This window comes from Lactuca sativa, chromosome 8 (assembly GCF_002870075.4).
Source record: "Lactuca sativa cultivar Salinas chromosome 8, Lsat_Salinas_v11, whole genome shotgun sequence".
Taxonomy (NCBI): Eukaryota; Viridiplantae; Streptophyta; class Magnoliopsida; order Asterales; family Asteraceae; genus Lactuca; species Lactuca sativa.
The window spans coordinates 30,787,026-30,813,497 of NC_056630.2; the positions used below are offsets into that span (position 1 = coordinate 30,787,026).

Consider the following 26,472-nt stretch of genomic DNA (forward strand, 5'->3'; position numbering starts at 1 on the left):
ATATATATATATATATATATATATATATATATATATATATATCAACCGGTTCCAAGGGATACCCAGCGGGTAGCGGTTCCTAAAAAAATGGGAACCGGAACCGCCTAAGGCGGTTCCAAAAATTTAGGAACCGGAACTGGAACCACTTAAGCGGTTCCGGTTCTAGAACCGACGGTTCTGAGGCGGTTTCGGTTCCGAAAGCGGGTACCCTGTTCTGATGCTCACCCTTAGATAAAACTGCAAAAATGGTCCCCGTGGTTTTCTCATTTTATGTGGTTATGGTCCAAATGTTTGAAAAGTTGCAGATTTGGTCATTTTTAACAAGTTTTATTGTGGTTTTGGTCCCTCATCCATTAAGTTTAACTGATTAGTTGTTAAATTTTTAAAATGACAAATTTACCCTCAGGGACCATTTTCGCAGTTTTGTCTTTTACCATACTATAAGGACCATTTTTGCATACATTCTTTTTTATTTTATTAAAGTATTATATATTAATAAATATTTTTTTAATATACAATATTATGTATTAATAAAATATTTTTATATTGGATTATTAATTTATTTTAGTTGATTTCTTTTTTAATTTTTTTTTGTTGGAGTAATTCTTTTTATTAAGTTATTATATATCAATGCATATAATTTTTAATATATAATATTTATATCATAATAAATATTATATTTGGATTATTAATTTCTTTTAGTTAATATATTTAAATATTTTTTCAATTTATTTTTATTGGATTATTACTTTTAATTTATTATTTTCTTCATATACTAAATATTGTTTTATTGGATTATTAATTTATTTTAGTTATTTTTTTTTAAATTGTCGAAGTAATTCTTTTTTATTGAATTATTAGATATCAATACATATAGTTTTTAATCTATAATATTTATATCATAATAAACACTATATTATTGGATTATTATTTTCTTTTAGTTAATTTTTGTAATTTCTTTTTTTTAAACTATTTTTTATTGGATCATTAATTTATTGGATTATTATGATATAAATATTATATATTAAAAACTATATATATTGATATATAATAATTCAATAAAAAAGAATTACTTCGACAAAAAACAAAATTTAAAAGATAGAATTAACTAAAAGAAATTAATAATCCAATAAAACACTATTTAGTATATGAAGAAAAATAACAAATTAGATGTAATAATCAAATAAAATATATATAAAAAAGGAATTACAAAAACTAACTAAAAAATTAATAATCAAATAATATAATATTTATTATGATATAAATATTATATATTAAAAACTATATGTATTGATATATAATAATTCAATAAAAAAGAATTACTCCAAAAAAATTAAAAATCAATTAAAATAAATTAATAATCCAATAAAACAATATTTATTAATATATAATATTATATATTAAAAATAATATCTATTAATATATAATACTTCAATAAAATAAAAAGCATGTATGCAAAAATGGTCCTTATAGTATGGTAAAAGATAAAACTGCGAAAATGGTCCCTGGGGGTAAAATTGTCATTTTAAGGAAGTTAACAGCAAACCAGTTAAACTTAACGGATGAGGGACCAAAACCATAACAAAACTTGTTGAAAAGGACCAAATATGCGATTTTTCAAACGTTTGGACCGTAACCACATAAAACGAGAAACCACGGGGACCATTTTTGCAGTTTTGTCTTCTTCTTCTTAACCAATGGTTGAATTCAATTCATTTGCTTTTACTAATGTCAGACCAAAAGCAACTAAGTCCATATCAAATTACAACTCCTATAGAATATAGACAAAATTGCAAAAATAGTCCCTATGGTATGCATTTTTTTGGAGTTTTAGTCCGAACCACGATATGACAACCCGAAATTTCTATTATGCACAACCATTCACTTCAATAGAAGTCAGAACAGTTTCTGCAAACTTTCAAGCTTTTTGGAATAAGTTAGTTTTTTAAGATTAGTACTTTCGGAGATATTAGGAGAGAGGGTGGCCTAGGGTTTATTGTTCAACATTAAAGTCTCAAAACTCCAAAAGTTTGGAGTTTACGGCCTAAACTTAGTGTTTACAGCCGTAAACCCCAAGAGTATATATATATATATATATATATATATATATATATATATATATATATATATATATATATATATATATATATATATATATATATGGCACTTAGCCATTTAAATCACTTTTTCACTTTTCAAGAGCAAAACTCAAATCCTCTCAAGTAACATCCAAATTTTCCTTCTTTATCTTCAACTTGTAAGTGTTTCTAGCCCTAATAAGTTGATATATTACTTAATCTAGTGATCTAACATGATTCCATCCATGAAATCATTCCAAAAGTGTAGATCTTCAAGTTTCACCAAGAACACACACTAGTGTTCTTGGACTTTTAGCACCTTTTCAAGCTTCTCTCTAGTAAGTACTCCTACCCTAGGGTATTGTAAGCCTTGTTACACTTCTAAACATCAAGAAAACACCTAAGAAACCCAAGATCAAAGGTCTTTACGGTCCAAGAACACCTTGGACCGTAAACCCTAAAAAGGGTGCCAAAGTGTGCCCTAGTCCCTTCTAAGCCTTGGAAACTAGCATGGATCCCTTCCGTGATGAGCTTAGCACTTGAAAACCTCAATAGACCATAAACCAATTGGGTTTACGACCGTAAACCCAAAGGCAAATGGTCCAAGGACCGTAAACTCCATTTAGGAGTGAAATAGTGTCCTAATCACTTCCATAGGCTTATACTTCAAGTGGAAATGCTTCTGAAGGACTTGTAGAGCTTCAAAACATCATATGGTCAAAGAAGCATGAGTTTACGGTCGTAAACTCATGGGTTTACGATCGTAAACTCAATGAGTATGGTCACAAAAACTGTAAACTCAAATGAAAGGTTCCCTTGAACCCTAAACTCAATAGCAATGTCCTACAATACTTAGATGCAATCCTTAGGACATATAGCACTTATATAAGGTGTTTTACATGTCCTAACTTTGTTAATTAGTTGTTTAAAGACTAATTGGATACATATATGTGTTATTATATGTTAACTAGGATCATTGTGTGTGTTCAAGTCTTCACTTGACACTTAGCATCCTATACAGTCCGTTCATCCAAACCACTCACTACAGGTGAGTTCATACCCCTTTAATTAACCTTTTAATTGTTTTTAAATGCTTTTATGGGGGGTGGGATACAAGTTAAATCATGTTAGTTATTATACCAATCATATGTGTTTGATAACTAGCATACAAATGGATTTACTACACTTTTAGCTGTTTTACCAAACATATTACTTCAAACGACTTTCCAAAACGTTTTTACTTGTTTAAAACTCTTTATCAAACTGTATTACATACTTAATGTTTCCTTTCAAACTCTGTCACAATTGTGTTTCAAACAAAGGTTTTCTAATACTTAAAATTGTTCTTATAACAAACTACTTTCAAATCGTTTTACAAACTGACATCAAGTCATCATTTCTTAGTTATTAAACTTTTCAAAGGTTTCAAAAAACTTCTTTTATACTTTAATATTGTCAAATGCATGCCAATATATGTATAGTTATATGAGTAATGTTTAAAGGACTTAGGACGGCTAGCTCACTTTATTTCCTTTTCCTCGTTGGGATATAGCCTTAGGGCATCGGTTATTCGTCCGAATGTCATCTAGATATTAGTTATTTATCATGTATATATATATATATATATATATATATATATATATATATATATATATATACATAAAAGTTCCATCAGTCCGTTCAATACCTTTGGGTAGCAAAGGTATACACACATGTTCATATATATAAACTGTTGGATTAATGTCTAAGTCCATAACTATTTTGGTATGTACTTGACCAGATGGTGCATGGTCCTTTTGGGTTGCCTTGACCAAAGCAACTTGATAGGATGAATTATGGAGAGAGAGAGAGAGAGGATTAATTATGATTTATTAATATATTATGAGAATAATATATTAAAGGAGAAATCATATTGTTTAATTAATATTAGTCAATAATTAATTAAGAATTAATTTTGTGGCTAAAAGACATTAATTAAACTTAAGGGACTAAAACTGTCAATTGTATGATAGTAGAATATTGGGCTAACGGACTCCATATTAGAGGGGTGGACGAATTCTATGGGGAAACCCATTAGAAATCGTCCTAGGCCTCTAAGGAGGGAGCCCATGGGTTGCTTAGGGCCTAAGCAGTCAAATTAGGGTTTCCTTGTTAGATAACCCTAATAGTCTCACTATTTAAGGACCCCTAGGGCACCAAAAACGTGGCCAACTGATTCCTTAGGGTTTCTACACGTTTTTGGGTGCCTCCTCTCTTCTCATTCTTCATCCTCTTGCTCTTGGTGTTTGTGAGCCATTAGAGGAGTGACACTTGTGACTCTAAGCTTTCTAAAGCCATTACAAGGAGGATTTGAAATTGTTATTGCTACATAACAATCGAGGTAAGATCTAAAACCCATTCTTATGTTAATATTGATTATCACATGCTAGATCTAGGGTTTAAAGTTTTGGATGAATGCATGTACAATAGAGAAACCTAGATCCAAGCATTAGGGTTTGCATGAGCACATAGGATGTTCTTATGGCTAAAACCCATCAGTGGTATCAGAGCCTTGATTGGTTCCTATTGTATTGATGTCTTGGTTATTTGTTCAAGCTTTAAAATCGTTTTTTTTTTGTTGCCCCCGATTAATGAACTCGGTGAGTAGCTCCAACTCGGCGAGTTCATAGTGGAACCCGACGAGTTTGAGCGTCAGTTAGAGCAGTTTTTCGGATTTCTTGCTGTTTTGCTTGAGGATACTTGCCTTAATTGCTTTGGGTCATTAATATCTGAATTTTATCATATATTTGAGTATATCCTTGACCAAACAAAAGATAATTACCATTTAATTGAATGATAATTTCCTTATATGATAATAATTGATTATTTCAATTAAATTGGTAAATTGTCTTACAAGTAATATTGACTAGGTCAAATTTAGATAATCATTAAATTAATTAGTTGATTTATATTATTTGCTATTTGATCCTTTATGTTTTGAAAAGTTCAAAACTTGTCCTCAAGTTTTGAAATCTAAGTTTTGTGATTAAAAGTTTAATTTGAATAATTTAAATTTCAAACCCTAGAATTTTACAAGTTTAAAATTCAACCCTATACTATTATATTATTACAAGCTTTATATATATATATATATATATATATATATATATATATATATATATATATATATATATATATATATATGTATGATTTAAAATGCTAGTCTTACCGTTAGTAGGCCTCATTCACGAAGCCAGTCTATAAGGTGGGTATAAGGTTGTTGCCTATAAAATGGCGCTTAATGGGTGTACTCTCACACCCACCGCTTGCTTGACTGGTGGAGAGTCGTTAGCCGAACGGGTAGGATAGGGCAGTTCTCTCCTCATTAATAAATATAATGAATCTATATAAAGTAACTAAACGTTTTTCATAAAATTCCCAATCTTAGTTACTTTAGGCAAAAGTGAATTGATGCAATTCCATGAAATTACACTTTGTGCCCTTGCAAAGACGTTAGTGGAGCGTGTTGTTGGATTAGTGTCTAAGTCCATAACTATTTTGGTATGTACTTGACCCGATGGTGCATGGTCCTTTTGGGTTGCCTTCACCAAAGCAACTTGATAGGATGAATTATGGAGAGAAAGGATTAAATATGATTTATTAATATATTATGAGAATAATATATTAAAGGAGAAATCATATTGTTTAATTAATATTAGTCAATAATTAATTGGTAATTAGTTTTGTGACTAAAAGAGATTAATTAAACTTAAGGGACTGGAATTGTAATTATAAGATAATTGCAATTTGAGCCATGGATTGCCTTTTATTATAAGGTGGACGAATTCTATGGGGGAAGCCCATATGAAATCGTCCAAGGCCTTAAGGAAAGGGCTCCATGGGTTGCTTAGGGCTTAAGCATCCAAATTAGGGTTTCCTTGTTAGATAACCCTAATTGCCTCCTATATAAAGAGATCCCCTTATGACCAAAAACGTGGCTAAGACTTCTCTAGGGTTTGTAGACGGTTTTGAGTAGCCTCCATCCTCTCTCCTCTTCATCCTCTTGCTTATGGTGTTTGTGAACCATTAGATGAGTGACAATTGTGACTCTATGCTTTCTAAAGTCAATACAAGGAGATTTGAGATTGTTATTACTACATAACAATCAAGGTAACATCTTAAACCTATTCTTATGTTAATATGATTACTTGAATGCTAGAATTAGGGTTTATAGTCTTGGATAACTTGCATGAACAATAGAGAAACCTAGATCCAAGCATTAGGGTTTGTATGAGCACATAGGATGTTCTTAGGACCAAAACCCATCACGTGTGTGGTTAATCGGCACACTAAATGGTTCTAAGCAAAGGTGGAAAAGGGTGACTCATTGTTTGTCATAGTTCGATGGAGCGTGTGTGGTTAACCGGTACATCGAATAGGTGACTGTAACAATGAAGGCATCATGTATGTTTGCATGGTTATTCACACCCTGTTTTGTGATCCTCGGCATCCCAGTCACAAATCGAGGGGCATATCGAGATTTAAACATGCCATTGAAAAGTTCAATGAATCTCAAAGGATCTAAGAGTTTTTCAATACATTTAAAACTTCATCTTTTTTTTGTTTTTTCATGGTGGAAAATTAGTGAATCGTCATTCACTTACCTTCAAATGTTTTGCAATTTGGGTTACGGCATCCCTCTCCCAAGTTGTAGAGTATTGTGTTGGGTCCTAGTCTTAATATCTCATTTGGGTGATTTATTAAGGACTCAATCAATCAACTAACTTGAATTTTCTCTCGTTTTGTAGATGTCAAAGTATGACAACTATGGTCTTCCCAAATCCCGTGGAACAAGCTTTCCACATGAAGATGATATTCCACAATTCGATCGAGGAACACGAGATCATGCTTCACTTCCTCCTCCTCTTCCTATTGTTCTCCCTAACCCACAAGTTCAAAGGATTGAAAAGTTCAAACTCACTCAAGCCCTTTTGGCAAGTAAACATGAAGAAGGAAAGTCAGTGTGTGCACACGTCCTAGAGATGAAGTCACACATTGATAGGTTAAGAATGTTGGGATCCGTTGTCTGTGAGGAGCTGGCTGTTGACTGGGTTCTTCAGTCGCTTCCTGACTCATATAGTGAGTTCGTAAGAGAGTATTATATGATGAATCACGACGTGATCCTCATCGATCTCACCTATATGCTTATTGCTGCTGAATCAGCAATGATTTGGCGCACTGGAAAAGAAAAGTTGATTGGTGGATCTGCCTTCCAGACCTCTATGGATATAGGCAATGGCAACGAAAGGCATGTCATGGTCGAAAAGTTTGATCATAAGAGAAAGGCAAAGTCTGGAGTAGTTCTGTGTGCTGTTCCAAAAGAGTCAATTTGCTTTTATTGCCAAGATAAGGGGCATTGGAGACGAAGCTGCCCAGTATACCTGAGAGATCTAAGAGATGGGAGAGTCAAGACGTATGTCTCTACTTCAGGTAAACTCCACTATCTAACTACATTAAGTTCCTATTCATTGATTCTTAATACATAATGTGATAAGATTACATTTGAATGTTTTGCAGAATCAGAGAAAAAAGAGGAATCTTGATGGAAGAGCAAGATGAGTCTGATCACGAAGAAATGGATCACGATCGCATGGATTCGAAGATCAGATTTTGAGCTTAGGAAGTTATGATAGAGTTGTTAGGAATATTTGATTACATAGTTTTTCAGTTGATTTTGCATTGTAAGGACATGTTTTCCGCTGCTTTTATGAATAAAATAAATTTTGATTTATCTTATTTATGTATATCCTTGCAATGAAATCATTGTGAAAAATTAATGTTTGTGTATTTCTATAAATGGATGTGATTCTTAGTTATGTTATTTATGGTAGTGTCAAAATTTTCTAAGTAAGGAAAGATTCCCATCACCCAAGTTTCAATTGGACGGAAACATGGAATCATATGATTTGAATCATGTGATGTATGGAAATCTTGGTACTTAGAGAATTTAAGACTAATTCCTTGACAAAGAGTCAAGTGAAGGACTAGGAGAACGGGTTCACAATGCTGTGCACTAGTCAAGTCCATCACAAATAACAATAAGACTATTTGTCATAATTTACTAAAAGTCTAGTAAAAGTGGTTACGCTTACAAGATTAAGTGGAATTCTGAATCATTGAAAAGTTTCAATGAATGGCGGAACGAATATGAAGAATCAATTAGGCAGAAAGATAAAAAGTTTCTCAAATCTAAGAAGAAGGGATAGTACTTTTGTATCGGATTTTGTGATCGTCTTACTGATTAAGAAACATATCACAATTGATCCTCTAAGGGCATCTTAGTGCACTAGTATGGCTAAGAAGAGGAATCGGAAATCGTTGAAATGGTTAAATCAATAGGATGAGTCACACTTCGTTCCAAACTCAAGTCTTAGAATCGTACTCCAAGATTGTGAATTGAGTGACACACACTCATCAAATGTGAAGTAGAAAATTGGTTTTCTTACTCTTGCACGTTTGAAATTGGTAAGTTGTGATGTCTTGGATAAGACTAAGACCAACTAAGACCAAATGTGCGTAATGTTTTTCTCTTGATATAGACACACATAAACTCTTGGATATTTGTTTATCAAGAAATGTTTCTTGATAATAGAATCTAATATGTCGAGAGGTCAGTGGGATTCTGAAGATCTTGAAAAGATTAAAGAACTAATCAAGAGTAAACTTACTAAACACTAGCACACGACTTGCGGTTTGTAACCTATTGTGTTGACAAAATTCTATTTATGTGCCAATCCTGTTGAGTGATTATGCATATGAGTTCTATGAGTTCTCAATAGACTGCGTAAGGCAAGCACCTTGTTCAATGAAAGTACATTGACTGTCATGGGTGAGCTACTAGATAACTTGGAAGCAATGGTGGGACCCTTGATGGCAAGAAATTAAGAATGAACAAGTTTTATCCATAAGAGTTTGAATTTGTCACAAACATTGTATTTCGATTATGGTTATGGAAAATTCACATGGATAGGAACACATACACCATAAAATCTAAGTGTCATAAGGTTTCTCTCCTTCATGAAAATGATTTTGAGGAAAAGCTTTTACTAAGAGAGATTTTAAGGAGATATCGATTATGTAAATTGCACTCTCAAATTCAATTATGATTACGACATCCCTTTTCATAGTTCGAATTGTGAGATTTGGCAATTAGTCTGAACATTTAGGACTTAGTAAGATAAGTTCTGAATTATTTTAGACACACATATAAGCTGTCTAAGGAAAGGTGTATGATTTTGAGAAGCTTAAATAAAGGCTTATCGAAGCATAAACAATGAACTTTGGAAATCAATAAGTATTGTTTTCTAGAAGTTTAGCTGGTTTCTAAATAAGTGTCAAAACTAGTGGGAGCAAAAATGTTATGTTGGAATGGATATAATCATCATGTTAGTGGGAGCATGATTATTATTTAGTATTGCAAGTTGGAAATATTAATTATAGAAAAACAAAAGTTTCACCTTGCAAAGTTGCAGGGGTTGAAAAGTTGTTTTTGCTATAATTAAGAGAGAGAATGTTATACTTTGTTTATAATCTAAAAGCTTAGATCGAGAAATTTTAATTGAATTTAGTCAAGGGTATATTTATTATTTGCATTCACAAAGTTCGATTATGATTACATCATCCCTCTTCGTAGTTCGAATTTTGAGAACACGGCAAATAGAAATATAATGACGATATTATAGTAAGAAACTGGTAAAGTATCACGTTTTTCATTATGAATTGTATCTCATACGCTTCAGGTATAGGATCAATTGCATATGCTATAATATTCGACCGTTCTAAAATTTTCCAAATGCCTAGGGCATTTAGAGGGAAAAAGGAAATAGAACCCGGTTTTTGACTAAAATAATTAAACAACTGCCAAGGACAATCTAAGGTTCGCCAAGGATTGGTCGCTTGTGGACAGTTGAAAGTATAGTAATGAATGGACCATATTGACATTATTATGAATAGATAAGATTCTATTTAGAATGAGTTGTCATATGGAAATGTTTCCATATTGGGAGTTGGATATCAAGAATCAATGTCTAGATTAGAAACTTTTATGCAAGAAGGATGTTCAAAGGAATGTACTTTGAATACGAGACTTCATGAATATGGAATTGTTTTGTAACAATCTCCAATAGAGTATTTTGTAATTTCATTGGCCGAGTCTTGGTGACTTTTGTGCCATGACATAACGAAAAGGACTGTTGCATAAAATGTTAGAATCTAACATATTCTAGTAGTGGCAAGAATTTTGTATTCTTACACTAATGGATTAGGAATTGTGAAATGAGTGTGATTGAAAATGTTATTCAATTATACTATTTCACAAAGTAAAGACCATAGGTAAACATAGTGTGCATGCTAAGAGCATGGGACAATTGTTGTTATAATTCAAGTAAGAAGTTGATTACCCAAAACAACAAATAATAAGTAATAAATATGAAAGGTGTTTTATTTATACTCAAAGGTTTGGGGTCAGATAGGATTAGTACTATTCTTGTGTTTCACTTTGCATGTTTTGACTTCCTGAATAATAAGATTATTCAAACTCTCCACAATCGCTCATTCTTTGGAAGTAGGAATGAAAGAAGATTGTTATGAATCTGACTGTAGATTGTCTAACGTGTTTTAGACATAGCAAAAGTTTGCTATAGCGTTCATGAGTGTTGCTATAAGAATAGAGTATTGGAATAAACCCACGCTCACTTAGTGTTATAAAACTTATTTTTGTGTGTGATTCGGTGAGTGAGTGCAAGCGAGCATTGAGTCGAAGTTTTCTGTTCCTTTTACCCAAAGTAGGATAAAAGCGATATATGAGGGCCCCTCAATGATTTAGTGATGACACCCTAATCGCTTGGCCAAGCCGGGACTAATTTGATGTGTTCAATTGTAGTCTGTTGTCAGTCGTCATAAATCGAAAATCAGGAAACAACAAATAGACAGAGAGAATGATTTAAATTCATTTCTCAGTCTATACGACATCTAGAATGGAAGAATATATGATCCCTTATCTAAAGGACGCGTATCTGATAAGATCAGAGTTGACAACGGCTTTTGAAAGCTACGATTGCGGATCAAGATCTGAAGTCATACGCATAATAGTTATTAGACTTATCCAAGTGGGAGACTGTTAGATTAGTGTCTAAGTCCATAACTATTTTGGTATTTACTTGACCCGATGGTGCATGGTCCTTTTGGGTTGCCTTCACCAAAGCAACTTGATAGGATGAATTATGGTGAGAGAGAGGATTAATTATGATTTATTAATATATTATGAGAAGAATATATTAAAGGAGAAATCATATTGTTTAATTAATATTAGTCAATAATTAATTAAGAATTAATTTTGTGGCTAAAAGACATTAATTAAACTTAAGGGACTAGAACTGTCAATTGTATGATAGTAGATTATTGGGCTAATGGACTCCATATTAGAGGGGTGGAAGAATTCTATGGGGAAACCCATTAGAAATCGTCCTAGGCCTCTAAGGAAGGAGTCCATGGGTTGCTTAGGGCCTAAGCAGTCAAATTAGGGTTTCCTTGTTAGATAACCATAATAGCCTCACTATTTAAGGACCCCTGGGGCACCAAAAACGTGGCCAACTGATTCCTTAGGGTTTCTACACGTTTTTGGGTGCCTCATCTCTTCTCATTCTTCATCCTCTTGCTCTTGGTGTTTGTGAGCCATTAGAGGAGTGACACTTGTGACTCTAAGCTTTCTAAAGCCATTACAAGGAGGATTTGAGATTGTTATTGCCACATAACAATCAAGGTAAGATCTAAACCCCATTGTCATGTTAATATTGATTATCACATGCTAGATCTAGGGTTTAAAGTTTTGGATGAATGCATGTACAATAGAGAAACCTAGATCCAAACATTAGGGTTTACATGAGCACATAGGATGTTCTTATGGCTAAAACCCATCATAAACAACATTAATAGTAAACTATAATAGGTATAGTTTAAGGAGATACTAATACTATTACTAGGACAATGAAACATACAATGAGTCAGTTCATACATGAGTCAATAACAAACAAACAATAGATACTATGATGAGAAACAAACAATACAGGCTAGACAGAGAGAGACCACACAATACAGCTAGCACACACACACACACACACACACATATATATATATATATATATATATATATATATATATATATACTAGAACATTATTACATTTATGTGAGCCACTAAAAGGGGTATGGCACTACCTGCCATGACCGTTTTGTATCCAGAATCTCCTTAATTGGGGAGCGTATGATTTGTGTATAGATCTATACTGGATTGACTATCCTACACCTTGCTGCTCGCTACAGTGGGACTTGCAAGTCTACGGGTGCCAAACGTCATTTCTTACGACGTCTTACATCGTCGTTTTACTATAGAGTCGGTAGCAGGATACAGGCCAATCACATGGTACTTTAAATAACAACTGGTTTAAAGTAGTTAGTACAACAGTAGTTACTTAATACAACACTAAAGTACTATATCATTTTCCTGTTACATTTACTTTGTGATATACACACAATAAACAATAATGTAAAAACTATATTTTTAGTTAATGATAGTCAGATTTAGGAAAATACACACTCTTACAAGAGACACACACACAGATACTAGATGCCTTGGTAGAAGGCTACTTTTAGTAGGAAACATATGGTTTTCTAGGGGAGTCCAAACAGTTACAAACTTTCACAAACATATACAATTGCAGACTTACAAACATTTTCATAACAAATACAGACACTAATATACTTATAAACTCACCAGCTTTAAAGCTGATAAACTCTTTCAAAATAACTTGTATTCTCAGGTCGCCAGTAGACAGGTACCGGTGCCAGGTTTTGAGAAGATGGGGCTCGTTCAAGATTTATCTTTTATTTTGATGTATATTTTTGGTGTCTATATAACTTGACAGAACACACTTGTATTAACTTATATTATTAATGCAATGGATGATGTTGTTGTTTGTTTACTACTTTGCATTGTTGTGATACTGTACATGACGTCCTCCACCCACGAACGGTTCCGCCGTTTCGGTTTTAGGGTGTGACACACGATTTTTTTGGATTTGCGGTCCTTTTGGACTAGTTTGTATGCAAAAATAGTCCATCCACTACTAGAAAAACAACCTTTTACGACGCTCATTGCGCATCGTAAAAGGCTCAGACGACACGCAAATGCGCATCAAGGAAGGCCCTGTCATAAAGAGAGACGACGTTCTTTTGCGCGTCGTCTATAGACGACGCACATTTACGACGCTCATTTACGACGTGCAATTATGACGCACGTTTACGACACGCAATGCGTATCAAGAAAGGCCCTGTCATAAAGGAAGACGACACGCATTCGCGTGTCGTAACCTTACGACGCGCGTGTTAATGACACGCAATGCGTATCAAGAAAGCCCCTGTCAAGAAAGGCCATGTCATAAATGAACATGACACACATTTTTGTGTATCATAATTTTAAATGTTTAAAAAAAATATTATTTATAGATTTACTTATTTTCAAATTAAATTTGTATTTAATGTTTCATAATAGAAAATAAAATTTCATATACAAAAAATAGAATCCATTGCATAAATTTAATGTCATACAAATAATTGTTCCATGGAAAGATAAAACAAGTCAATAGAAGTTGTAACAAAAATTTACAAACAAATTAGATACAAAAAAATACAATCCATTGCCCTTTGCTTATTCAAGATCAACTTGCAAGTAGCTAACTAATCTGTACAAATTCACCCTTGTTTCTAATCATTTTCTTAAATACTTTACAAACATAATTCATCCATAGTACCTGAACTATAGTTGCAGCCTTGTTTCTTCTTCTTCTGAACTCATCTCTTGCAACCATTGCTCTAAGCCTAGTCTGAATAGATACAACAGCTCCTTGTCAATTATGTGAAAAATACAACCGGAGAGTGGCCTACCTTCATAATACCAACAACTAACGAAGTAGGAATGAAAGAGAAGGCAATACTCACAACAATAGCTGTAGTGAATGCATCTAGGTCCTACAAGATCATACAAATCACTATTTAAATACACACTACATATAAAGGTGTCAATATTCTGATTGCATGTACTTAATATATAAAGACTCCAACAATAAATAGATATGTTATGTTACCTTGAGACACCTTTGAAGGGGATCCAAAAGATAATCTGTAGTCTTATCAACTTGGATGAATCCCATTGTTGTAACAGATATTTCAAGAAGAATATGACTAACCAGATATATAAACATGTATGTATAATTAATAAAACACAATTAAATGATGAAGATATAAGATTCTGTTATTCAAGATTCTGAAATTTTTGTAATTATTTTTTGTTATTTTTTTCTCAATTTAATATAAAGGGCGGGACACAAACAATGTAATTAAGGGGCAAGAGGTTACACATTTTTAATACAGATAACTATTATATTTTAATAGTTATTCTTTTTTTTCACCATTATTTATGGTCAAAGTGAAGCAACCCTTGGTGAGTTGATGCACCTGCTTCACTTGACCACTAATTTAGAAATGGATGTTCGATATGTCAATCTTTTCTCTAAAGATCTACTGTTTGGAAACTTGGTAAGATTAAAAATCTTTGTAGGTATGGTTAGCCATGTGATCAGTTACTCACGTACAGTCTGTGTAAGCTTTTCCACCTGATCAGCAACCTTTTGTCGATGCATTTTATCCATAATTTTATTTTCCTCCTAAAAAACAAAACCATAATTTTATTTTCCTCCATGAAATCAATATTATTTAAAGATTTAAATATTAAAAGCATCATACCTAAAAAATTTCTATCAGTTTCATCAACTCCTGATTCTTGTTTCGAAGATTATCCACCATTGAAGCTTTTGCTAATGCAACTTAAACAGTCCTTTCAGCGTCAAGTAAAGCAGCTTCCTTTGACTTTGTCAATCCATCTAATGCTTTGTTGTCATCTGGTAACTTTGCAATCTGAAAGACAAAAAGGAAGCATGAGATTTTTATAGTTTCTAAAATTATTTTGTAGCACATACCTTTTATCGAGCAAGTTTGAGGTCAGCCTCCAATGGTGCAAGAATGGCTTCAATTGGTGACATGTCATCATCTTTTTTAGCAACATGAACTCTTCATAGAGTGGCTTCTTTTGCAAACTGTCATGCCATTGATGCTTTCTTTTCATCATTGATATTCTTGATTTCAAGATTCTATAATAACAAAAAGTATATCTTGTTATATGTAACAATATGATGAAAACAATGTAAAAGGGGTTGAGTATTGAGGTGGTTTAGTCAATACTTTGCTTTCTAGAAGATATTCTATCAACTTCAGGTTCTCATCTATCTTTGACAATTATTCAGTTAGCTATGGTGACATGAAAAAAAAGAAGAAAACTATGTTAAAGTTAACCCCTAGTGTATAGATATGACATTATGAAAAATACAAGAGATAATAAAAGGGAAAAATGGGAAACACAATAATCACATAACTACCCCGTGATTATTGAAGCTTTTGCACACATTACATCATTACTAACAGGTGCAAATCCATTTCCAAATGAAAGATTCAACCCCATAAGCTTTTTATGAGAAGTATTCACAAGAATAGTAACATGTTAATTTCCATCATTACCCATTAATGACCAACCCTCATCAGGAAACCCATTCAGAGCTTCATTAAAACCCCTGAAGAATAAAAAATTTATGAATTAACCCCCTTAAAACTTATCAAATTGCAAAATGGTCCTTATGGATTTCCTCCGACTTAATCCTATTAATGTTGCAGGTCTTCTCCCCTAATTTGCACTACTAGAATTCGAAGCTTATAGAGCTATCTGTCTTAGCTGGCGTAAATCCTGCCACATATTCAATTTTCTATTAATTAAGTAAAATGACATAAGGGTATATTTGGAAACGTTATGGATTTGAAATGTTGTATTACCATCATTGTTGTTTTTTGAGCAAAAATAGTTGGAGATTCATATAAAGGACGCAAGACTTTAGGTACCCTCCATGCCTAATGAATTATATAATAAACAAATTTAGAATATTAATGGAGTTTAAATATGAATATATTTGAATCTAGATAAAGTATATAGTTTGTTTGATGATACCTCTAAGTTCATATAATCGGCAATGTGAATAATGGAGCCACAACATCTTCATAAGTAGGAGGTACCCCTTCTGGTGATTTCTGAGATTGATCATCAGCTTTCACATTGCTTCCTCTGCAATAAAAACAAACACATCACCACAGTGGGTCCGACATAAACAAAGAATATATATATATATATATATATATATATATATATATATATATATATATATATATATATATATATATATATATATAGACACACACACCCCCTTGATGAATAGTGTCCATCATCATAAGCATGTTGTTCCCTTTCTCTATCAGAGCTTCTACTTCTTCTGCCATAGTTTTCAACATACCTAATATAGGAGATAATATTGACATTAGAATGTGTTCTAGACAATAAATGCATGTATGAAGACGATTTAATGATAGCATATTCCATGATAACATGAAACGTCCGGTTAATAATATTGCTCCAGCTCTACCATCATTATCATCATGGTATAAGTGGTACATACATGAATATGATACATCTAGTCTTCAGGGGTAAAAGAGGTATTTTATTTCACCTGAGACTGTAGCCTTCCTAACTTCTTAAGACTATGCCCCTTCATATTCAAGCTCACTTATGATGCTCTGTACGACCTAATAACAAACAAAGTGTTATTCAGATTTCTCAATCAGCTCCAAAAAACTTAATTTTTTTTTTATTGAAATAGCCAAAAAATGACAAGGAGGCACACATACGTGAGGGAAGCATATAGGAATTCCCATGTCAACTTCAATCAGTCAAAGGTGGGTCAATAGAAACAGGATACCATCTGATGACTTTTAGTTAAAAAAAAAAAACTAGTCTCCTGGCATTTCATCGAACAGCTTGCCTACATAATCTTCATGAAATGCATCAGGAGTGTTCCTTGAGTAGTTATCTGCTTCATCATCTGGCCCAAACTCATTAAAACTAAATTATATATATAATGGAAATGTATTTAGAATATACCTTTGTGGTTCTTGCAAAGATCCAGTATTAGTACGGACAAAGGGAGTCATCATAAGTTCTTTCTTAAAGGAGCTATCTTCCTTAATCAAAACACTAATTTCATCAAAAATAGACAAGAGAATCACAGGCTCAGAGACAAGTTCTGGAATGCGATTGAACATATAGCCTTTATAAAATTGGACTCGAGAAGGTTCTCTGATGTCTAATGAAAGTACATCGTTGGAATCTGGTGAGAGCATTATCTAGAGTAGGATTGTGAGAACTAGAAGTTGCAACATAAATACATATATTATATAGATATATCATATCTTTCTTCGATTTCCTGCTTCTAATCCCAGAACTTGAACAATAGCTCTTCTTCCTCCTCCTTAACCTGGAATCATATGAATCGTCTGAACCATTGATGAGAAGAACTTGAAGATGAAAGATGGAAACAGAGGTGGAGGAGAATAAGGGAAACTAGATACAATTAAAATGAAGGCCAAAGACCACCTAAGAAGTGATCGATGCCAAAAAATAGGGGGGAAATGAAAATCGCTAAAATATCATGAGAGAATCCATGAATTTTAGGGAAAATACCACCAATTGTTTGGGGTTTTTCTTAGTAGCAAGATTTTTATAATTCTTTTGGGATTTCATTCTGTAATTTTTGGGAGTGCAATTCGATGATTGATGGTAGAAGGGTTTTTACAGAGAATGAAGATCTAGAGGAGAGGGTGAGGATGCGTATCACGAGTGGTTTAAAATAGTGAAAGGGGTTTTATTATCGGTGTAGTGCAACAGTAAAGAATGGTTAGAGAAGATGGTCGGAGACACTTGGTGGTGCGAGATCGGAGGTTCGGTGGTGGTGCGATGTTGCTATGAAGACGAAGGCCTAGGGCATTTTCTTGCTAATTGGAAGAGGCGGGGAGGGGGGGGGTTTAATTTTTGGGATTCAATAGGCGGGTGAAATCCCGCCTTAAAAACGCGTGTTTCATTAAAATATAATAAAGCGACGCATTTAGACGACGCATATTTTATAAAAGGCGCCCTCTGCATTTCCTTTTTTTTCTTTTCTGACACTAATTTTAGGGCACGCACAAACGCGTGTCCTCTATCCTTCAAATTTTTCAAAATTGACATTATTTTTTAGGGCACACACAAATGCGCGTCTTCTATCAGAGAGTGTCATTGTTTGCGCGTCATTAAAGGGCTTTTTTCTAGGAGTGATCTGAAAATTGAAATGACTATAATACCCTTAGGGTATTTATTTTTCATTTTTCTTTCAATTTTTTAAATTTAATATTTATTTATTTATTTTAAGAATTAAAAAATAATCTCTCTCTCTCTCTCCCCCCCCCCCCCCTTGGAAACATCGGCACCATGGTTTTTTCTTCATCTTTTCCTCTCTTCAACTTCTTTTTCCCCTTTAAATTCAACATGATAATCAGGAAAAAGAGAAAGGGAAAACTTGAAAGGGATTTTTTTCGATCGCAAATTTGGTATTGATTTAAAGTTGTTTGAGAACCAAGATCTGCCCTTTTCCCCCTTCACGCATGTCCTATAACAAAGATGATTTTACAAGAAAAGTGAAGAACCGATGAACTAGGTCTTCTCCACCTCTACCGGAAACCATTGGACCTCAGCCCACCATAGTCGGACCTATAATTTATGTTCATGGTGAACGAGTGTGAAGATCTGTAATATTTGTCAGAAGCCACCTTGCATAACCACTAGCAAATTAATCAATAGAAATGGAACGAGCAGTCAAATTCGCTAGGGAACTCCAACGGTGGCTGGCTATCGCGAGAAGGGGTGGTCGATTTTCGGCAGCCTTCAACTTTGATTTGGCCAATATCAGGGCCGATCCAGCGTCTGAGGGTAGAAGAAACTCACACAGGGGTGTTTGGATTGTTATTTTAATCGACAACAATAATGGAGGAAGGATAGAGGCTGCTATCGGTTGCTTCATCAACGAGGGCGGCTCCGACAGCTCTCGGTCGTCACTCTACCATCTGTTGGTAAACACGAAGAAGGAGAAAATGAAGGCAATGGTGGTGAGGGGTTGTTTCCAGCAACCTCTGATCTGGGAGTAAAAATACACAAGAGAGGGGAAGGGCTATCGATCTCCGACGAGCCTTTCTTTATTCTTTTTGCCTCGTTAATGACAACAATCCATATAAGAAAACAGTAGCAACCGTTTGGTGTAGAGTGGTGTTCGGTAATTGCTTGATTTCACAAGAGGATGGGGTTGTTGTTCTTGGTGGTCACCGAAAATGCACCCACCTCCAGTGGTGTTTCGACCATAAAAAGGAAGAAGAGAGAGAGAGAGAGAGAGAGAGAGAGAGATAGGTGGGCCCAAATTAATTAATTATTTTCTTTTTCATTTAAATTAAATAGCAAAAAACATAAAAAATAAATCAGAAGGGCATTACAGTCATTTCAGTTTACCGAGAGACCAAATCTGCAACGAAACTAGCTTAAAAGGACCGCGAATTCAAAAAAGTCGTGGTTTGGACTAAAACCCCAAAAAAATACATACCACAGGGACCGTTTTTGCAATTTTGTCTAGAATATAATATAAGTTCTAAAATAAGCATTTTTCTAAAAATAACAAATTTGCTTCCCCTAATAAAAGATTCTTACATTTACATTTTCTCCCCTAAAATAATTTTGATGAACACATTTTATCCTTCATAATTTTAAATTGACTAAATTGCAAAAATGGTCCCTATGGTATGCAAAATTTTGGGGTTTTAGTCCAAACCACGAGTTTTTTGGAACCATAGTCCTTTTGGAGTGGTTTCTATGTGGTTTTGGTCCCTGGACTTAACTCCCGTTAAGTTGGAACTGTTAAGCCCCCTCACGTGCCTCACACGTGAGGGTAATTTCGTCATTTCATGTCAGGGACCATTTTTGCATAAACGGTTTTTTGGATTAATTGACATTTACCCCTCATTTACTTTCCCCAACACTCGTCAACTCCCCAACTCCCTCCTTCTTGCTTCTGCTCCATTGAACCTGCAAAAAACCCTCGTTGCTTATCTAAACAAGATAATCGACACTACACATATAAGGGCATACGTTTAATAGGAAATGGTGTTCGTAATGTGGCATATCAGACCAAAACACGAAGTTGTTGATGTATCAACTGTATATGGTAAGCTGCTCTGTTTTCTTTAACTTTTATACTTTGCATTTTCTTATTGATTTAGAACAAAAAAATGCAAAATTTTAACTTTGTTAATATGTATAATTTTGATTTTTAGCTGGTGCACCCACATGGTTTAGTATTAAGCTTCATCACGGTGGGAAATTTACTAAATTACCTGATATAAAGTACATTGGAGGTGAAGTGCGTTATGTTGATTATGTGGACATTGATGAGTTTTCTGTGCATGAACTTGATGCCATAATGCTTGACCTAGGTTACCCAGACCCACGGAATTCTAAATTCGCTGATGAATCCCCAATTATATACTACCATTTTAGGATACCCAATGGTGACTTTCAATTTGGTCTTAGAGCTTTAGGGAATGATCAGGATGTGATCAACCTTTCTAAATATATTGCACATAACAAGCTGATTGAGGTGTACACAGAGCATGGAAAGACAAATTTATTGACTTACTTCATGTCACCAAATGCAAAGGGTAAAGTTGTCATTGAGGAATTACCAGAAAATGATGATCAAGGGGCTGAAGTTGAGGGTCAAGTTCATGCAGATTCTCCAATGAAAAATGTGAACCATGGTAATGGTGAGCCTATTGGTGAGTTCATGTCTCTGATTCTTTTTGGGAGTAAGAATGATAGTTTCTCACCAGAGTATAGAAGGGGTAGGGTTGGGAATTCCAAAATAGGTGAAAGTTCTTGTAGCAATAGGCTTAATTTAGATTATATTGATGAGGTTGTTCACATTTCAAAGGAAAAGAATGATGATCTGGATGGTTCAACTAATGTTCAGGAGGCAGCAACTTGTGTTCATATTGATGAGATGGATGGTGTTAGGGAGGCTGCAAATGTTGTTCAAGAGGCATCAACTTTTGATGAAGAAGGCTACAACACCCCCCTGTTAATAATGCTGATGAACAATTGAATGAGTTATTTGATAACCTTATGGAAAATTTGATTGGGAGTGATGATGATAATGCAGAGTATGAAGGGGATGGAGAATCTGAAGAGGGTAATCAAGAGTATGAAGAGGATGATGAATCTCAAGAAAGTGATCCAAATTTTGAAGAGTATGATGAATCTGAAAATAGTGATCCAGAGTATGAAGAAGATGAGAGACAAATAGAAGATGAAGATCATATGGATGACATAATGGATGTTGACAACAATATACAGGATGTGGATGTGGACATGGGAGATTTCACTCTCAATGTTGAAAGTGATGTGGAAGGTGGGCATGAACCTGAAGATATGGAAGTGATTAACAATGAGGAATTTGAATCTTTGGATGAAGGATCCGACCAAGACAGAGAGAGAAGAGCTCTTATCAAGAATTTGAGAAAAGAAAAAAGGTGCAGTCTTGGGGTAGTACATAAACAATCTTTTTCAGTTGGAGATAAATTTAATAGTAAAAAAGAATTAAAGGAGGCAATTGATCTGCATGCACTAGAATCAAGAAGGAATCTTTTCTTTAAAAAAAATGACAATGTAAGGCTTAGGGCACAGTGTAGAGGTGTTGTACCTGTCACCAATAAAGGCCAAGTGGGTAGTCAAGCTACCACTTCAAAAAGAAAGGGTAAAGAATTAAAGACACAAAAAGTAACATGTGGTTGGTACATTCATGCATCTAGGTCAAATCCTGAATCCGACTGGTTTATAAGGACCTTAAACCAAACTCACACATGTTTGCAAACAAGGAAACTCAGGGCTTGTACTGCTTCTTTAATCAGCAAGAAAATCTTTGATCAAGTTGAGGCGAATCCAGATATACCTTTGAGAGCCATACAAGATCACTTTCAAAAGACCTACCAAGTGGGTGTTAGTATGGACAAGGTGTTCAGGGCAAAGGATAAGGCAAGAAAGCATATAACTGGTGACTACACAAAGCAGTATGAACTGTTGAGGGACTATTTTCTCGAACTTCAAGCCACCAACCCAGACACCACAGTGAAAATAGATGTATGTTCTGAGCCTAACCCTGATTCCCCAACTAGGCAGTTTAGAAGAATTTATGTGTGCTTGGGTCCACTGAAAAAAGGGTTCAAGGCATGCCTTAGGGACTTATTAGGTTTTGATGGTGCCTTCATGAAAGGACCATTCCCTGGGCAAGTCCTTTCAGCAGTTGGTCTTGATCCCAATAATGGAATTTACCCATTAGCATATGGGATTGTTGAGTATGAAAACACAGAAAGCTGGAAATGGTTTTTAGATAACCTTGGGGATGACTTGGACCTTGGAAGAAACTCAAATTTTACCTTCATAAGTGACAGGCAAAAGGTAAAGTTGGAAGTAGTTTTTATACATTTGGTCATTTAAAGTGTGGTTGTAAGTTAATTCTAATGATTGACAATTAATTTTTGCAGGGTTTACATACTGCAGTTGAGCAAATTTTTCCCAATGCTGAGCATAGATATTGTATCAGACATATTCATGACAATATGAGGAAAAGATGGAGGCAAACAGAGTACAGGGACCACTTATGGAGGTGTGCATCAACTACCACCATTCCTGAGTTTGAACATTTGATGAAGGAGTTTAGTCAGTATGATAAGGAGGCATGTGAACGGTTGAAGCAAATTCCTCCTAAACATTGGGCAAGGAGTCATTTTTCAGGTAAATCTATATATTCCAATTTGATCCTTATGTCTTTCACTTAGTGAACTGTTTTACTTGTATGTGAATTGTATTAAATGTTTTTTAATGGTAATTTACACACAGGAAGAGCAGTTTCTGATGTGTTGATATCAAACATGTGTGAAGTGTTTAATGGGAAGATAGAGAAAGGAAGGGATAAACCTGTCATTGGATGTTTAGAATTCATAAGGGAGTATCTAATGAAGAGGATATGCAATGTCATGAAGGAAATGAAAAAGGCTAAAGGTCCACTAACACCCACAGCAACAGACATCCTAACTGCAAGAAAAACAGTTGCTTCACAATACATTGCTAGGTGGAATGGGGGAGACAAGTATCAAGTCACAGGAGCTTTGCAGGATCAACATGTGGTTGATGTTAGGAACAAAACATGCACTTGCAGAAAATGGGAATTAATTGGAATTCCATGCAGACATGCAATTGCAACTCTGAATGAGATGAGTAAAGACCCAGAGGCTGAGCTTGACATTTACAAATGGGTTCACAAGGTGTATTTTCTAGAGACATGGAAAAAGGCTTATTCTTTTAAGGTGGAGCCAATTAAGGGTAGATCCATGTGGCCCAAAAGTGAATGTCCCACAAAGCTAATCCCTCCTCCACATCGCACTCAGGTGGGAAGGCCTAAGAAAAAGAGAAGACAAAGTGAGGGTGAAAGGTTAAGCAAAAAGCAGAAGGCAAGTCAAGGTGATGGAGTGAATGCTGCACAAGAAGGAGGTTCCCAAAAACCAACAAATGATGGAGTGCAGAAGCTATCAAGGAAGCATATCAGTGTTACTTGTAGCAAATGCAAGAACAAGGGACACAACTCTAGGACCTGTAAAGGGCAAGGTGGGAATCAATCCAAGAAGTAATGTGTCATGCATGCATGGAGTTTTTTGTGATTTTGGTTGGTTATGAAAACTTGGTTGTTATATTTACAATATTTTGTTGAAAATTTTTGGTTGGTTGTTATGAAAACTTGGTTGTTATCTTAGGTATGGTAATGTGTCCCTTTTGGTAATGTTTAGAATCTTTGGTTGTTATGTTTAGAAACTTTGGTTGTTATATTACAAATCTTAATGAAATATGCATTTTGGTTATGTACAATTGGTTCTAAATATATATATTTTGGTAACACATTCATACCATTTCTATTCATATGTTAATTCTTATACATTCATACCATTTTGGTAAAACATTCATTACACTTGCATCATAAAATTGTACATATATCATTATCATCATAAGTCACTACAAACTTGATCACATAAAATTACAAAAAAATGACCAAAACACCCTTCAGAGTATACCCCTACACAAACCAAATATAAAAGAATACAATCACAAAGAAAAACCAACTTCCAAACATGTACATTTTCAGCTTCAAATTATCATCCTTCAATGCTCTCACATTTGCCACCAAAATGTTGTTCTTGCATATCAGTCCATTGCATTGATCTTGTAGCATGTTCATACCTCTAACCAACTCATTGCACCATTCCTGCACTGAATTCAAATTTCTTAGCAGACCAGGTATGATGGCTTTAGACCTAGCACACATTGGGGGATCAAGCCACCCAATAAACCCACAAACGGAATCATTCATAGGGCATGCAAAAAATCTCCTTCCTGGATTCAGAGGGGTCCAAGACGTTTTCACCACATCAACTTTTCCACAAAAACATAGCACCATTTTTGTTGTAGCAGAGCTCAAGAAGAAGAAGGGTAGAAGAAAAGAGACGTTGGGGAAGAAGATCGCAGGAAGTGGGGGTATTTAAAAGGAATTAATCCAAAAAACCGTTTATGCAAAAATGGTCCCTGACATGAAATGACGAAATTACCCTCACGTGTGAGGCACGTGAGGGGGCTTAACAGTTCCAACTTAACGAGAGTTAAGTCCAGGGACCAAAACCACATAGAAACCACTCCAAAAGGACTATGGTTCCAAAAAACTCGTGGTTTGGACTAAAACCCCAAAATTTTGGTGTAGAGTGGTGTTCGGTAATTGCTTGATTTCACAAGAGGATGGGGTTGTTGTTCTTGGTGGTCACCGAAAATGCACCCACCTCCAGTGGTGTTTCGACCATAAAAAGGAAGAAGAGAGAGAGAGAGAGAGAGAGAGAGAGAGAGGTGGGCCCAAATTAATTAATTATTTTCTTTTTCATTTAAATTAAATAGCAAAAAACATAAAAAATAAATCAGAAGGGCATTACAGTCATTTCAGTTTACCGAGAGACCAAATCTGCAACGAAACTAGCTTAAAAGGACCGCGAATTCAAAAAAGTCATGGTTTGGACTAAAACCCCAAAAAAATACATACCACAGGGACCGTTTTTGCAATTTTGTCTAGAATATAATATAAGTTCTAAAATAAGCATTCTTCTAAAAATAACAAATTTGCTTCCCCTAATAAAAGATTCTTACATTTACATTTTCTCCCCTAAAATAATTTTGATGAACACATTTTATCCTTCATAATTTTAAATTTAAATTATTGGTAATTTTAAGTTAAGTTTTTTAGTTCTTTACATAATTGTTTTTATAGTTTTTATTTTTATTAATATTATTTATTTATTTAAATGTTAGTTAATATGTTTAAAATACATTTTTAAACTTTATTTTGTATGTCTCCTCCATACATAATTGTTTGCTTCCAAACTTCATTTTATACTTTTATGATTCACTTTGAAAAGAAGTTATCCGCCACAATGTGCGAAAATTTCTCCCAAAAACCTTATCCATGAATTGTGTTTTTCAACATACTAGGTTTCCGTAGCATCGCTCGGACGGTCCAAACCCTAGTTAAACATAATTATTAACTAAGATTTTTATATGTTATTAAGATGAAATTAGTAGGTAAGCTTTTCGATGTACCACAAATAAGCATGACAATTCTCGACTTGACACGAAATAAACGGGTTTAGATTGAGTTTTTCAAGCCGCCAACCCGTCAACCTATTTATTAAATAGGTCATATATGGGTTTTCTCAAAAAATTTACGGGTTGACCGTCAACACGTTTATGATTTTAATAAAAAAAATTATATATTTTTTTAAATGTATTAAGTATTATACACTATAGAGTTTATATTTTATACTAAGATAGGATATCTGATATCATTGACCATTTGACCCATAGGTAACCATTTATTGATTTGCATTGTAACATGTTTGGCGTTTGCCCTGAATAATCTCCGTATCTCAAAAACAAAATCGAATAAGCCCTCTTCCGGTCTCCCCTTTGTAATGAACGATAGAGCGGATTTATGAAGAACAGTGACATGAATGATTGAATCATTATCGAACGACATCGGCATCCACTATTGAATTTAACTATGTTTGTATTAGTGTTTTAGTTTGAAAATGTTTCCATGAATGTTTTTAGTTTTCATTTGGATGTTTAAGACTTAAGTTTCTAAAATTCGGATATGCTTGCATCAAAAATTTATTCATGTTTAATTATCAATTTTGTTTATAGAATCT

At 34.2% G+C, this 26,472-nt stretch overlaps 2 protein-coding genes across 2 annotated transcripts; both read left to right on the top strand.

Moving 5' to 3' along the window:
• The first annotated feature begins 19,943 nt into the window (after positions 1 to 19,943).
• Positions 19,944 to 22,474, top strand: LOC122195389 (uncharacterized). Its single transcript, XM_052766386.1, has 2 exons — positions 19,944 to 20,345; positions 20,455 to 22,474. Exons 1-2 carry the CDS (start codon positions 20,282 to 20,284, stop codon positions 21,279 to 21,281), a joined length of 891 nt encoding a protein of 296 aa, XP_052622346.1. The 5' UTR covers positions 19,944 to 20,281; the 3' UTR covers positions 21,282 to 22,474.
• LOC111908333 (uncharacterized) lies at positions 21,302 to 23,862 on the top strand. Its single transcript, XM_023904161.3, has 3 exons — positions 21,302 to 22,633; positions 22,720 to 22,969; positions 23,075 to 23,862. The coding sequence occupies exons 1-3, from the start codon at positions 21,302 to 21,304 to the stop codon at positions 23,860 to 23,862; spliced, it is 2,370 nt and encodes a 789-aa protein (XP_023759929.2).
• Positions 23,863 to 26,472: the final 2,610 nt, after the last annotated feature.

Excerpts from the sequence above, each read along its gene's own strand:
- LOC122195389 (XM_052766386.1), top strand. The coding sequence starts at position 20,282 with ATGGTGTTCGTAATGTGGCATATCAGACCAAAACACGAAGTTGTTGAT. Across the intron at positions 20,346-20,454 it reads TGATGTATCAACTGTATATG|CTGGTGCACCCACATGGTTT; the intron begins GTAAGCTGCTCT and ends TTTGATTTTTAG.
- LOC111908333 (XM_023904161.3), top strand. The coding sequence starts at position 21,302 with ATGGAAAATTTGATTGGGAGTGATGATGATAATGCAGAGTATGAAGGG. Across the intron at positions 22,634-22,719 it reads TCATAAGTGACAGGCAAAAG|GGTTTACATACTGCAGTTGA; the intron begins GTAAAGTTGGAA and ends TAATTTTTGCAG. Across the intron at positions 22,970-23,074 it reads GGCAAGGAGTCATTTTTCAG|GAAGAGCAGTTTCTGATGTG; the intron begins GTAAATCTATAT and ends ATTTACACACAG.